Here is a 15107-nt window from a genome sequence, read left to right as displayed (position 1 = left end):
GGGCAGCGACTGACACTAAGGACGGCTGCGCAGGAGAGTAAATGTGTCTAAACTATCGGGTAGATCTTAACGTTTTATGGCTTATGTCAATCACCACATACACACCTACCAAACTGTGTTCGGCTTTTGGGATATTTTTCTTTGTTCATATGCAAATGTAATCAAAGTCCGGATGTAGGGAACACAGGGTTCCAGTAAGTGATAAAAAGATTAAAGGATTAAAACACCTTGATGCTTACACAAAGTCTTCAAGACAAATTCGTTTTTTCTTATTATATCGAGAAGATAATAAAAATCCAAACATTTTTCCTTGCTATAATAAAGGTAATGTAGTGGGGAATTTAAAGATGCAAAAATATTTTTATCGATAGAATTTTCACTTCAAGGCACCCCGTAATCTTAACGGAGATAAAAGGAGTGAAAATAAATAAATGACTATCATATGTAGTAATGAAATTACTACCCTAATAGCAACAGAGTATGAATATTTATGTTAGGGTTACCTGTCTAGGGATAAAATGCCCGTATATCACAAGTGTCATGGATCGATTAACTTGGTGGGGTCATGTAGTGATCAGAAGAACGAGAATACAATAGAACAATGAGATAACCTAGCCAATCCTGTTAGGGCTTACGAACTGGCTTCTGCACTTGTGAACGTGGTTGAGTAGAAAAGCAGGCGATTTAACAAGAATGATTGTGTTTATAAAACAAAAAAGAAATTCCCAGAAATAATATGGACCCGCATCTTTTCAGACGATTGTTCTTTTACGCTGCATTAATCTACGCGATGTATCTATCTTACACTGTTTATTTCTCTGGAGAAAGAAATATTTTCCCAATTACAGGTGAGCCAAATAATTTCCAGAGGAGTCGCCCCAGACCTCGTATCTTATTATCAACCTCGTTTTAGAATATTTACCCCTTAAAATATTTGTTCTATTGTTTTTGTGTGTTCCCACACAAAAACACTACTTGCTAAATATTTTCTTGGTTTTCTTGCGTTACGTTATTTTACCATGATGAAGTGCTATAGTACTCAACTCTATTGGTGCATTGAATGGATAGGCAGATGAGTTACACAAGAGAAGTTTGTTTCGAAGACAAAACAGTAACACAAAATACACCATGTACTATAAGGACTGTTCTAGAAGGCAGGTCCTATAAAAAATGTTATTGCCTTATCTGCTTATACACTCTTTTTGTTTTATAAGAACTTTTTTTATAAAAACGTACTTTCTGAGAAGACAAAATAGTAATACAAAATACACCATGTACTATAAGGACTGTTCTAGAAGGCAGGTCCTATAAAAAATGTTATTGTCTTATCTGCTTATGCACTATTTTTGTTTTATAAGAACTTTTTTATAAGAACGTACAGCCTGAGATTTCACCAAATTTAAAAAAATTCTTTTTTAATCCTGATGTGTTCTAAAATGCAGAATCAAATTGTGGTTATAAGTAACAACCTTATAATTGCTGTTAATCATAAGTTTAATTCACTTCCTAATAATATACAATAAAATTTAAGAGCTTTGTTAAGAACATATTCAGCCTTAACATGTCCCAAAAATAGGAACGGCCCAGCCTCAACTGAAAATTAGACTTTCTTATAAAAAAAGTGTATGTGTCTGTTGTTGTCTGTTGCTTTAGAGAGTTCAGATGTTATTTCAAATATTGTTATTTGGCCCAGGAGTTTTCATTTTATCCGATTTGGATTTTATTTTAACGGATTTGGTTTCAATTTCAACCGATTTGGTTTTGATATTTGCTGTTTTGGAAATCATTTTTGTTTTTATAAAAAAAAAATAAACAAATTACGTTGTTGTCTACTTTTTCTTTTAAAGATTTTATTTCATGATCAACTGTCGACGCAGACCACAAGGTCCGACGCACACCAGCAGATAGAGGCTGTCCGGTGGTTTTCTTTCTTCATTTTTATTTCGACGGATTTGAAAAATACAAAATAAGAGGAGGCTTAATTAAAAAATTCTTGTCAGTTACCGCAATGGTCTCTAGAGAAACGAGAAGGTTCAAGATTTTGTTGATTCAATAATATTCTGTTACTTGACACGAGTCAATGTTAATTCGGAGTTAGCAAATTTTGCTTGAAACATGAGACTTTAAGCGCATTATGCTTAAAATATTCCCTGCTAGCAGAGGCCTCTTTTCTTTGTAATTCGCTGGGCTGGCGTTCGCAAGGAAAAGAGACCTCTGCTATGGGTCGAAACTGTTTTCGTTGCGCATGCGTGAGCGTTTCTAAGCGACCGCATGACGTGCCAAAACCCGTACCATCGCGCGAAAGCCGTCAATATGCTAACTTTTGTCGCAAGTTATGAATCAAACTCCGTTTAGTTCTCCTCTTAAAAAAAACAAAAAAACAAACAACTGTTCAATTTCAATAACCTAAAACGTCACTAAAAAAATCGAACAGCAAACACAGCAAAGACGAGTTTTGTCTTAATTGTGAAATAAATTCCAAGACATCTGGGCAGGCGATTTTCTTCAATGTAAATATCGCACAGTTGGACTCGAAGAAAATGTTACAAAACTTTTTGGTAAACTTAGATCAGCTAATTCTAGAAGAATATACAAAAGCTGTAAACGGTAGATTGACTCGTTAGTCAAACGAGAGACAATTCTGAAAGAAGACAAGGCATTGAATGGCTTCTTTTATAATTCGTCGCGTGATATTTCTACGAAGGACGCCGTTTAGAATACGGGCTTATTATCCCACAGCGGATATACGCTTCACGCATGCGCTAGTCATTGTGGGATCAAATAGTGGCCAGTAATTAATGAACGGAGCATGCGCTCTGGATCTCCCGTCCACGATCGTGGACGGCGGTTTGATCAAACGAACTTGCGACCCATGGCAGAGGTATCTTTTCCACGCGAACGCCAGCCAAGCGAAGTACAGAGAAAAGAGGCCTCTGCTAGCAGGGAACTTAAAATACTGTAACTTGAGCAAAACGTGCTTAAACCTCTTGACCCCGACCAGGAAATAAGCGCATTTTGCTTAAAACCTAGACAAAGTAGATAAAACATACCTATGCCTGGCTGTGTACGTTTCTAATGAGTTCCATTAGTGGAACCATACAATAATAGTTATTTGTATTTTAATCAAGTCGATCCTTTCAATTGCGCTGAAAATCTCAATTTTCACAGAGAAAAAATATACTAAAGGCTGCCTTTAACAATTCATAACTAGCCTAAAGTACATATAGTTATTTTTACGTCGTGAAAATTGTAATCCTTCTTGATGGTTATACTTCTACCTAACGTACAGAAAATAAGCGCATTGTGCTTAAAATCCCGATAAAGTCTAAAATACTGCAAAACGCTCAGTCTTCACGTCAAACTCGAATAACAAGCCACAGATTGTAAGCAACTTTTATAACCCCAAAGGAGCGTTCAATAGCTAAATTAAAATAAACGAGGCTGCGCTGCAAACTGGTCCAAGACTATACTTAAAACAGAAATATGTACTCTTTATTCCCTTCGAACCAATATTCATCTTACAGTATTGATATAATATTAAACCTCCCCTTTCAGGTTCAGACAATGAATTTTCTATAGTAAAATTGATACTAGACTTTCTCTAAATCGTTCTGTTAGAGTGACAGAGTTCTGGGACTGGAAACAAGCAACATAACAACTGTCGACGCAGACCACAAGGTCAGGCGCACACCAGTAGATAGAGGCTGTCCGGTGGTCTTCTTTCTACATTTTTATTTGAAAAATAAAAAACAAGAGGAGGCGTAATTAAAAAAATTCTTTTCAGTTACTGCAACGGTCTCTAAAGAAACGAGGAGGTTCAAGATTTTGTTGATTAAATAATATTCTGTTACTACTCAATATCCTGGCTACAACCCGCTGGCCCAATAAGTTAGATACCATTTCAGTAGCGAAACATATTCACTTGAAGGTATTCTCTTTTTTAAAAGCACTCAATATTGCAGAGAAACAATTATATTCAAAAGATAATAAAAACTTTTTTACCTCTCCAAACCAGACAAAGGATACAGTCAAATAAACGGCTGATAGATTAGTCTATGCGCTATTGAGTTTCAAACACCCATTCTACCCTAAATGTACACATTACGATAAAAACCTGTCTTTTTGTTAAAGTGGACAGAATAATATCCTACAAGATCACATATTGATGTTTTTCCAAGGTACAAGCTAGACCTTTCAAACGGTATACAACTTTATTGAGTAAATATTCTCTATTTTGCTGCACTTGAAAGCTGCCCTGCTGTTTTGCCCATTTTCCCATGTCATAGCCGAACTTTCAATAAATAGTCTTGGCAGTAAGGAGGTTTACAGGGGCAAATCAAAGTGACATCACTTTCAAATAAAATGACCACAGGGAACAACGTTCTTTCCCTATAGAAAAAATGATAAGCTATTACCGTGCCTAATTTTCCCCCATTTTTGATGCAATGTCCAAAATTTCTTTATAACCTCCGTTACCTCAATTAACATATATTTTTCAAGCAGGAAGTTTGGATGATGAATGATAATAGCAAGCCCAAACTAAAGCCCACGGCCCTTACTTTATTAAATCAATTTAAATAATACCAAATTGGAGCGTAGAGATAAGAGCGTAACCTCCGTCACCGCATTTTTTCCAAGATCAAAAATTCTCAGTGGATGGTGAACTTTGCAGGTTTTACAACTGATTGATATGAACACAATACAATAGATATTTCTGCTAAGCGTGAATTCGAAGATGTAACCGCAACAGATTGTTTAAAAAATAACCTCCGTTAAGGCCCTGTAACACGTACGTTTTTTTTTTTCTTGCGACCTGTCTCGCAAAAAAATCGTGTGACAGGGCCTTTACCCTGCGTTACCCTACAAAAGTCTCTCTTTGAAAGAACAACTAAAAATCAAAATCAGCACTTTTACACTTTTTAGAAAATGGCTAAGTAACGGGAATAATCTGGCACTTCATTATTTTTAGTAAGTAAAACGGGCATTTTTATTTATTTTTTTGGAATACCATTTAAAAACGCACTACGTTACACCATCGAATTCCGCTTGTTCTTCCAAAGTACCCTTTCTTCCCTTTATAAATCGATTCAAACCTCTTTAACTTTACTAACAGCTTTGCTCTTACTTTCAAATTCACCTCGGCGCTTGGGTGCAAAACAAACGGCCCTCAGAAGCTCTGATTTGGTTTGCAGTTGGAGGTCAAAATATGAGGTCTTAGTGCTTTTCTTTATCGGAGAAATATTGTGGATATATCCACACACTTCTGTGTCATTGTGTCTATGTCAAACCTGAGTGAAAAGAAAGAAAAAATATGACTTGTTGAGCAAAGAATTTGGTTAATAACAATGAGAGGGAATTAGGAGGAAACTTGAGTAAAAAAACCCATAGATAACAGTGTGTTCGGAGTACAACTATTTTTCCATACAAAAGCAAAGATAGCTAATTGTATGCCTCCTAGTAAATCACAGTTATGATTCAGTAGTACTACCTATTTTTCTTAGCTACTTGATTATAATATGCAGTGTGGGTGTTTTGTGCTAATAGATTCAGTCTTGCCTCTTTTTCTATGCGGTATTGTAACGTTGGTGATGTTTTTTGTGCAGTTAAACGTTGGTATGTCATTTGTTCTATGACACATGATGATAATGCTTTGACTCTGCTCAGAGCAACATAAGAAATACCAGGGGTTTTCTCGCATTTACCTATATCTCCCCAAGCTTTTGGTAATGTGAGTCCTTGAGATTGTGAATAGTTAATGGCCAGGCCAATTTAAGAGGTAATTGCTGCCTTTCATGGAGACCATCTGCTAAGTGAGCGGATACAATTATAGGGCATATAGGAACACATGATGGAGTTGTATTGTTAATTGATGATCCCTCATAGTGATCAAATTGCACTATGACTGCAATGGGTAAATTAGGTGTGGCTGATGGCCTGTTGTTGTTGATAATATCAACAACAGTTCCTGTGGCCCCATTACAAAGAGCAACAATAGGCCACAAATTCATGGTAAGTGTAACGTTGTCGTAGGAGACTTTACAAGGCAAGAAAGAGAACTAAAGGTTTAGGCTATTTCTGAGCTCCTTTTACTGTTTTAATCTGTGAGCTCCTACACCCCCGAACTGCGGGTCCTATTACAATATGATTGTCTCAGCTTAATCACACAATTAATCACGCAATCAATGGGAGTAGTATTACAATCAACGTCACAATAAGCATGACATTAGCACCTTTTGATAGAGAAATAAATGGCTCTAAACTCGACTTTTCATCAGAGCTGACCTTATAGGCTAAAGCAAAAGAATGGCATGCATCAATGACGGCAATTAGCTGGTGCAATGTTTCGAGTTGTATTTCATTATATTTTCTAACATCTTCATTGTCGTAGAATAGCCTAATTCAAACTCTTCTATATTACATACGGCTGATGGTTGGCGTGTTAACAATACATTCCAGTCTTCCATGGAGGATTCCCCTTTTCGCAGTCTTAATAGTAATTGTTTAAATTGCATTTGACTTGGATCAGTACCCTGAACACTTTTATTGTGTCAGCTTTATTACAGTATCAAATATTTTGTATGCAAAGTAACCTTGTTCTCCAGTGCTAGTACTGGGTTGATTATGATAAAGGGGTTTGTCCTCTACAGGCGGCAGCTGACCTAGATCACCTGTTAATATTATAGAAATGCCTCCAAATGGCTGATCAAGATGGCCTGTCGCTTGTTTGCAGCGTCTGTCTACCCAACCAAGTGCAACTTGGCCTAACATTGAATAATCATCAATAACAATGTATCTTACTTCTTTAAGGTTATTTTGAAGTCTACTTAGGCATTCGCAGGTGAGGTCTTTATTGCCTCTAGGTCCAACAGGTAGCTTTAACAAAGAGTGAATTGTTACACCCTTTATTTGAAATGCAGCCTTGCCAGTTGTAGCTGTAACCACACACGAACTTCTTAAAAGAGCACGAATGCCATTTATGAGACAGCTTTTTCCTGTTCCTGCTACTCCAAGCAAAATGAAATTGAGAGATTTCTTATTTGCAGAAATATCCTCTGAATGTGACTTTATAATATCATATTCAATAGCTTGCATTTCACTGAAACTGTTAACATCAACATGTTCATAAGTTGTTTGACAGATGACTTGCTCCCTTTTACTTTTTATCCAGGTTGACATTTCACCAATTTGTTGTGCAGTATAATTGCTTCTATCATGAAGCCAATCATGCTGTGGCTGGGTATTTGTTGAATTGTCAAATGGTGTACAAAGATCAGATAAGATCATCCATTCCTCGCAGATGTTTCCAGATTAAAAGTGATCAGACTCATTATCCATTGCACAATCTTTTTGGTGTTTAATTACAGTTCGAAGCTTATCAAACCAATCTGGTACATTTGCATGGGAATATGGTGTATTGAGAATATTCGTGCCATTTTTTAAAATAAAACTTTCATCCGATGGTTTTACACTGTCCCAAGCATTTGTCTGGCTAGTGTTCCAAGGCTTATATCTTATCAACTGGTATTTACAGAACAGTGGAAAGTTTGGTCCATTGGGGTTAGAGGAGTAAGTTCTTGGTATAATATTGTCATACTGTTTAGTAAGCTCGTTGTTTACTATTTTATACTTTGTTGCAAATTGCACAAAATTAAGGTTAGTTACTTCTTGTGAGTTGTCATAATTGTCACAATTAGCATAAACATCAAGCAGTGAGTTCTCTGAGCAAATATGGTTTTCTTCTATAGATGGCTTGTTCTTTTCTCTGCGAGATCCATTCAAACTGATAGGTCTAATAATAAATGAGGAACTATGCATTTTCAAAGACAGAGATGGTGCATTACTTCTTGTGCAGCATAGTCTCTTTCACCTTGTGTTTTCATTATCACTTTTTTAATTGCTCTATGAGGATTGCTACTACTCAATACATTGTCTATTAACAATGGAATTGACGGCAGTTTTTAACAGTGGTGACCGTGGTTCACCTTTAGCAGCATACTTAGTTAGATATTTTTCACAAGCATAGTAATCAATGACAACTTGAATAACACAATTTGCACGCCAACCTTGCAACTGAAGCTGCTGGTTGCTATTCAGACGGCAGTCATTTCTTTCTGTCACAATCTTTGCTCTGTATTGAATCTCTTTAGACTTGCTATGAATTTCCTCAAATATTAATTTAGTGCTGGGTACTATATAAGTGTCACGGCGTTTTCTAGGATCAGGCTATTTTTAGACGCGCGGATTAGCCAATCAGATGTAAGGGCGGAAAAAAGGAAAACTTCAGGATATTTTCCTTATCATTATAATAATTATCTATTATAGCGAAATAACAGACTGTTGTTATTACAGGGAAATAGCAGACTGTTTGAGTGGCAGCATAATCTTCCCCACAAGAGCTTTTCTGAAAGATTTAATTAAATCTTTCAGAAAAGCTCTTGTGGGGAAGATTAACAAGGACTGAAAGTGCATTACTATAATGCTGGCAAGTCTTACATTATATGCATGCTTTTATACCTTCCTTGCCTTTTTTGTAATGATTATAAAACGTATTATAGTTTCTGGTCAGCCAAAAGTTCACATGAGAAACGACCACTTCAGTGGATACTCAATAATATATAGATTTAGGCACTGCCTAAAAGCGGAGCCAGCATTGAACACCTTCTGTGTTGACTGATTGAGGTATTTTTGTGGGATCTAGGATTCTGCTCTTTACTGAGATTTATTTATTGTACCAACCAAATGGATCCAGGCCTTATTCAATAATTTAAATGCAGTACATCAAAGTTAACAAACACAATTTCTGGTGTGAATATGGCAGTCAAAGTTGTCAAGCGTCTAATGGTAAATTCTTATGTCCTATCATAGAAGTTCCATTATAAATATTTTTTTAAATCAAAACAATACTCGACAAGCTTTGCCCTTGTGCAGAATAGGTCATGGATGTAACAGCATTCCAAAGATTTGAAATAATATATTTAGACTGTTTAGATGCCATACTGTAATTTTTATGTATTGATTTAGTGGCGATTCTCTCCTTTATTGGACTGAATATTCAGAAAAATATATGGAAATTAAAATAAAAAAATATATCTCCTTCCATGCATTACATATTGGTGCACCCACTCTTTACCATATAGTGGCCTTGTTGTTGGTGGCCTACTCCAACATGAATGCAATAAAGAAAAAACAGATTGACTTTGGAAGCAAATCCTAAAAAAAACATCTAAGGCATCACTGACAGTGCTAAAATGCTAACTTCTAATTTCAAACCAAACCCTTTCATTGGTCTATGTTTGGGGTAGAGATGAAGCAAAGAATATCAATTGACTAAAAAAGTGAATTGACTCAACTTGAAAGGTTTGTTGAAAAAAATATAACAGTTATGAAAATAATTTGATTGAGCATTTCTTGACATTTCCCCTTTCCCATTATCTTAACCCTTTCACCACCACAGGCCTCTAAAGAGGCCATGTCTATGCTATCCAAGCTATGTGAACAGAATTCTATTATTGAAAAAGAACAAGGTTGTTGCTAGTGTTATAAAGTTTAAGTATCTTGCCCTAAAAAACCCTTCCCCTTAATAAAAGTTCCATTAATGTACATTTTGTAAAGCTACATTCTGACAAGCTTTGTCCTTGCGAAGAACACGTAATGGATGAAACAGGATTTCAAAGATAGAATATAGTGTCAGACACAATTTTAGATAAGATGCAATAAAGAAGTTTTAATGTACCATTTTAAGTGGTGATTTTCCATCCCCATGGAAATTAATATCTATAAATATACATCCAGTAATGCATTATATTTTGGTGTTTTTAGAAACCCTGGATCCAACCATTCCAATGAAATAAATCTAAACCTTTAAAATAAATGTAATGGAAAAGAGACTTGGAAAGGAAATCCTAAAAAGAAGATATAAGTGAAAGTACTAAATGAAAATTTCTAATTTAAAAATTAAATCTGTTCATTAATTTATTTTTGGTGTAGAGGGGAAATAGCAAAGAGCATCAATTGCATAAAAATAGTCAACAGGGAAAAGGAAAAGGAAGAAATATGACTCTTCTTTAAATGTTTGAAAAGAAAATATAATAACAACAATGTGATAATTATGTTCTGTACTTTCCTAAAATATCCCCTTTCCCATTATCTTTAGGTTAATAGAAAACTGTTTTCGTTACAGATTTATTATTTAAAAAGCAAAATTATGTTTTTAGTTTTATATAATATAAGTATCTTGTTCTAAAAAAAACCTATTGAGTGTGTACTGCTGAATCACATAGTAATGCCCTAGTCATTTAAACCCCCTACCTTATGGTCCTGGGGAAGTCAGGGGTTATGTGGGGTTTTAGATTACTTTTTAACCAGAATATATCAAGAGGGGTGGTGGTATTGACTGTTTTTGACTCTTAACTTGGAAACAGGCTTTTATTAAAGTCTAATCCCCCACCCTTTCCCGGGACCATGTGTGTGGGGGTATCAAATGACTAGTGAAAAAGAACTCCCTACTGTCTTTCAGACATGTCTTTCAAGACATCGTTTTCAATTCTCATGTCTTCCAGTCTTTAGCATTCATCTTGGCCCTCAGGTAGTCCCTGGTTCATAAAAGAGTAACATTTCTTTCAAAACAACCTTTTCATCAAACATTTATAATCTGACTAATTTCCACAAATATTTGAAAAAAAAAATAAACACATGAGATGTAAGATGCAGACAATAACAATACATATTTGCAACAGGGGTTGAATTTTGTTTTGTTTTTATCCTCGGTAACAAAAATTTCTCTTGTAAGTTGAAAAAGTTGCTGTATCTTCTAAGGATATGTATCTTCTTAGGACTAAGAGCACAGGATATAAAGACAAGAACGGTCTTCTTTACCAGTATATGACAAATGCAACACGATATTGGTTAAGCCTTTATGAAATATTTCAACAGAATCAAGAATAAAGATAGAACAAAGAATGTCAAAACAAAAGGTGTTATGCTCATTCTCAAAGCAAACAAAAAAGACAACAAAAAACCCAATAACTGTCATATCCTCGATAGACAAAAGAAATCGTCGTCTGAAACTCACCTTGCATTTTGTCGCTTTCTTGTGGTTTTGTTCGCTTTTTAATGTGAACTTAAATTTACTAGCAAAAACCAGACATATCCTCACATAAATCTTTGCGTGAATGAATGTTAGTAGATCTCCTCTAGTTGACTTTATCCTTAAGTCACAAAATTTGAGGCAAAAAGAAATAATCAACGCATGACAAGAACTTTTCCCTTGCTCCGTGCTTGTATTTAGCCGCCATTACGGGGCCGAGTGAGGCCTGGGAGTTGCGCGGCTGACTGACTGGCTGACTGGCTGACTGACTGGCTGGCTGGCTGGCTGGCGAGTGACACCACAGGGTACCCGCGCAATGACCACAAAACCAAGTCGCATAGTTATACCATATTTCTATACCTATGGAGCTCCGCGCGCGGCCTACGGCCGCGCTGGCTCCGCTATAATACACATTCTCTCTATCCTCTCTTTTTTTTTGGAAAGTCAAATTTGAATAAAGTAAGTTATTTTAAAACAGATCATAAATAACAAGTATAAATTTTCGAATTAAATGGAAATAGAATTTACAAAAAGACAAACCCATATTGAGGTTGCCTTTTATGTTAGTATACTTTTAGATGGATATTTCTTACAATTTCTTACCAGATCAGTACAGTGAGTCCAGGACAGGACATGGGTGTTGATATACAAACACAGTTCCAGCTTTGAAGAGCTCGTTTAATAAAAATATTTAACAAAAACAAGACATAAACTTTCGTATGTTACATCTTACACTATACCGTATGCAGTACACTATGCAGTACCAAACACCTTTTGAATAATGATATGGCCTCTCAGCGAGAGAATTTCGAGATCGAAACAAATGATCACTTATTTTCGAATTTATTGCCTTGCAATAGCAAAAAAAACCGTCCTCGTAACAACGTTTGAGTCCACTTATGGAGAAATAAATAGTCCAAGGCTAGTAACTAAATGTTTCTTTCTCTGCGACAAAAAGGATCCAGAAATAAGAAGGCATTTGACGACGTGGGAAGACTTTGAAAAGCAAGTGTCGTTTTCCTCCTTCTCTGCCGCCATTCTGGATTCCTTGAGACAAAGTCAATTTTTTCCGTCCTGCCATCTGATTGGCTAATCCGTGCGTCTAAAAATAGCCTGATCCTAGGAAACGCCGTGACTATTCATAGATCCGACGCGCGCACGAATATCCAATCAGAAAGCAGCAAATAGAAGCCAGCGAAGTGCAACCCAAATGTCCCACAAAAGTCAAACAAATTGTACAACATGTCGGATGAGGTCAGTGAGTCCTGCCCGGAGTTATTTTAAATACAGACGTTTATAGGGGTTTTCCTGCGACTTGGAAAATAAAACACAGTAACCTAACATGATGGAAACTTGTCTTGTTGTCCAAGCTTGGTGAAAATCTTGTGAGAATGAAGCATAGAAATAGATAACTACGAGTTTGATTGTTGAATGGAAAAGGCACGAATCCAGCTTAAAATACGAAAAATTGGAAATGATAAGATAAAGCGGTGCTTTCTACGGTAGGTACTAAGTGTTTATGTGTTTTCAAACATATTTTTGTCAACTTGCAGTGATTTAAGTGCAGGGAAAATCAGAAGAGAAAGCCGAATTCGCTGTTTACGACCAACATCTAACTACAAGTTTTATCGGCAAACGTCAAGATTTACAGCAAAAATACAAACGACAGTCTCATTCGTATATGTAATTGAAGTAGCCTAGGTATAATATCAAACACAAGTTTAATGGTAGGACTTACACTGCTCTTGTAAGTGGTTTGTTTGCTTTTTGTTTTTCGTTTCTTCGTAGTACATTTTACGCCTGTTTTTCTACAATTGAGTCCCAACTCTACACTAAAAGCGAAGAAAACAGGGCTAGCACTTTCTACGCAGACCGGAGAGTGCTTATTTGCTTGTCCAGATTCGCAGAAAAAATATCTCAAACCAATCTTTTTCGGCGTCGATTGCCGACTTTTTGTGGGACATTTGTGGGACCACATGGCTGTTCTTGCATCATCTCTTTCCTGATTGGCTATTCGTGCGTGCGTGATTGACATGTCCGATCTATGAATTATATAATACAGATGATTGCCCCTACTTATGAGCCCCGGTAAATAGCATTTTCACACAATTAGCGACCCTTCCTTATTCTTGTTGATTTTGCTTTTTGTGTGTGATAAGACAAATGAGAAAAAACGTTAAATCATTTCGCAGGCTTGGAAAAAGAACAGTCGTATAACGTATTGGCCCTGGTGGCGGCGGCAGAAGATGAGTGCAAACTACCAGGGCATCTCAAGCGTCAGCAGGTAAAGATCAACTTTACAGGCCTAGCCTGCTAGTCGGCTCTTATTTGGGGTTATTCGGAAATGTTTTTTTTTTTTTTTCGAATATTGGGAATACTTTGGCGCGCGAGGCTGGGATGCACTGGGGCGAGGAGGGCTCACAGGTGAGACAAGGCTAGGGTGTGGGAGGGGCTCACAGGTGAGACAAAGATAGGGTGTGGGAAGGGCTCACAGGTGAGACAAGGCTAGGGTGTGGGAGGGGCTCACAGGTGAGACAAGGCTAGATTGTTGGAGGGGCTCAAAGGTGAGACAAGGCTAGGGTGTGGGAGGGGCTCACAGGTGAGACAAGGCTAGGGGGTGGGAGTGGCTCACAGGTGAGACAAGGCTAGGGTGTGGGAGGGGCTCACAAGTGAGACAAGGCTAGGGTGTGGGAGGGGCTCACAAGTGAGACAAGGCTAGGGTGTGGGAGGGGCTCAAAAGTGAGACAAGGCTAGGGTGTGGGAGGGGCTCACAGGTAAGACAAGGCTAGGGTGTGGGAGGGGCTCACAGGTAAGACAAGGCTAGGGGGTGGGAGTGGCTCACAGGTGAGACAAGGCTAGGGTGTGGGAGGGGCTCACAGGTGAGACAAGGCTAGGGTGTTGGAGGGGCTCACAGGTGAGACAAGGCTAGGGTGTTGGAGGGGCTCACAGGTGAGACAAGGCTAGGGTGTGGGAGGGGCTCACAGGTGAGACAAGGCTAGGGTGTGGGAGGGGCTCACAGGTGAGACAAGGCTAGGGTGTGGGAGGGGCTCACAGGTGAGACAAGGCTAGGGTGTGGGAGTGGCTCACAGGTGATACAAGGCTACGGTGTGGGAGGGGCTCACAGGTGAGACAAGGCTAGGGTGTGGGAGGGGCTCACAGGTGAGACAAGGCTAGGGTGTGCTAGCCTCGAATGAGAGCCGGCTTGCAGGCTATTACAGGCCCGTAGGCTGGAGGTGGGGGAGGGTGTATATGGAGGTTCCCCTATTTTGTTGATTCGTGTATCGGTGCTATATAACGAACAAAACACACCAGAAAGATATCTGACGACTTCAAATCCAATGTCACGTATTTGTTTCCCAAACTTTATTACTCCTTCTAACAATATGCAGTATGCTCTGGAAGCGCGAGATGCTTTTGATAACGCTAGGCCGCTACTCGCCGTTTGATCTTCGTGTCCTCGGGTGTTCGGGATGATATTTGGCGAAACCTGGGGCAAACAGCATCATCCGAGTGCCGCTACTTGTCGTTTGATCGTCGTGCCTCGGGTGTTCGGTAGGGGGAACTAAGCACATATTATTTATAGTAGATCAAGCATTCTGGTGCAAGGAAATATTTGAAACAAGTATTTGCTTTGTTTTGAGTATATCTCTTTATAGACCCGAGGAATGCTGACAATGCATCGCTGGTTTGAGAGCTGTACTTGTGGAGTGAGCGTTGACAGGGGGATGCGCATTTACCCTAGATTCCCAAGAAATCCCGAGGTAAGGCCGAGGACATACCAAGGGGTGAAAATCTCGAGTTAAGAGCGAGGACAGGCCGAGTAAGAAGTCGAAAAATCCGAGGTTAGGGTAAGAATCGTTTACGTTTGTGTTTCTCGGATGTATGAGATATCCCTGTCGGGAAATACTCCCTCAAACCTAACATCCAAACAGAATGTCAGCTATAGAAAATGTTACCGCGAGTTTGAGTAATCTGTGAACTTATTATAGGCGACAACATATACTTTGTTAGCTTCCGTCAG

General features: G+C 38.0%; 1 protein-coding gene across 3 annotated transcripts in view; it reads left to right on the top strand.

The window, feature by feature from the left end:
- The first annotated feature begins 532 nt into the window (after positions 1-532).
- Positions 533-15107, top strand: part of LOC5512585 (N-acetyl-beta-glucosaminyl-glycoprotein 4-beta-N-acetylgalactosaminyltransferase 1) — a 39122-nt gene continuing 24547 nt past the window's right edge. The window contains exons 1-3 of one of the 3 annotated variants that reach the window (XR_007307192.1): positions 533-848; positions 13279-13370; positions 14743-14847. Coding sequence is in view for 2 of the 3 variants with exons in the window: in XM_048724734.1 (XP_048580691.1) it covers positions 737-848; positions 13279-13370; positions 14743-14847 (309 nt within the window). In the remaining variant the exon portion in view is untranslated. Of the gene's footprint in view, positions 849-12271; positions 12589-13278; positions 13371-14742; positions 14848-15107 lie in introns of those variants that run through there. The other 2 variants (XM_048724734.1, XM_048724735.1) reach the window with 2 other exon arrangements.

This window comes from Nematostella vectensis, chromosome 3 (genome assembly GCF_932526225.1).
Source record: "Nematostella vectensis chromosome 3, jaNemVect1.1, whole genome shotgun sequence".
Lineage (NCBI taxonomy): Eukaryota > Metazoa > Cnidaria > Anthozoa > Actiniaria > Edwardsiidae > Nematostella > Nematostella vectensis.
This window is presented reverse-complemented; position numbering and strand designations above follow the sequence as displayed.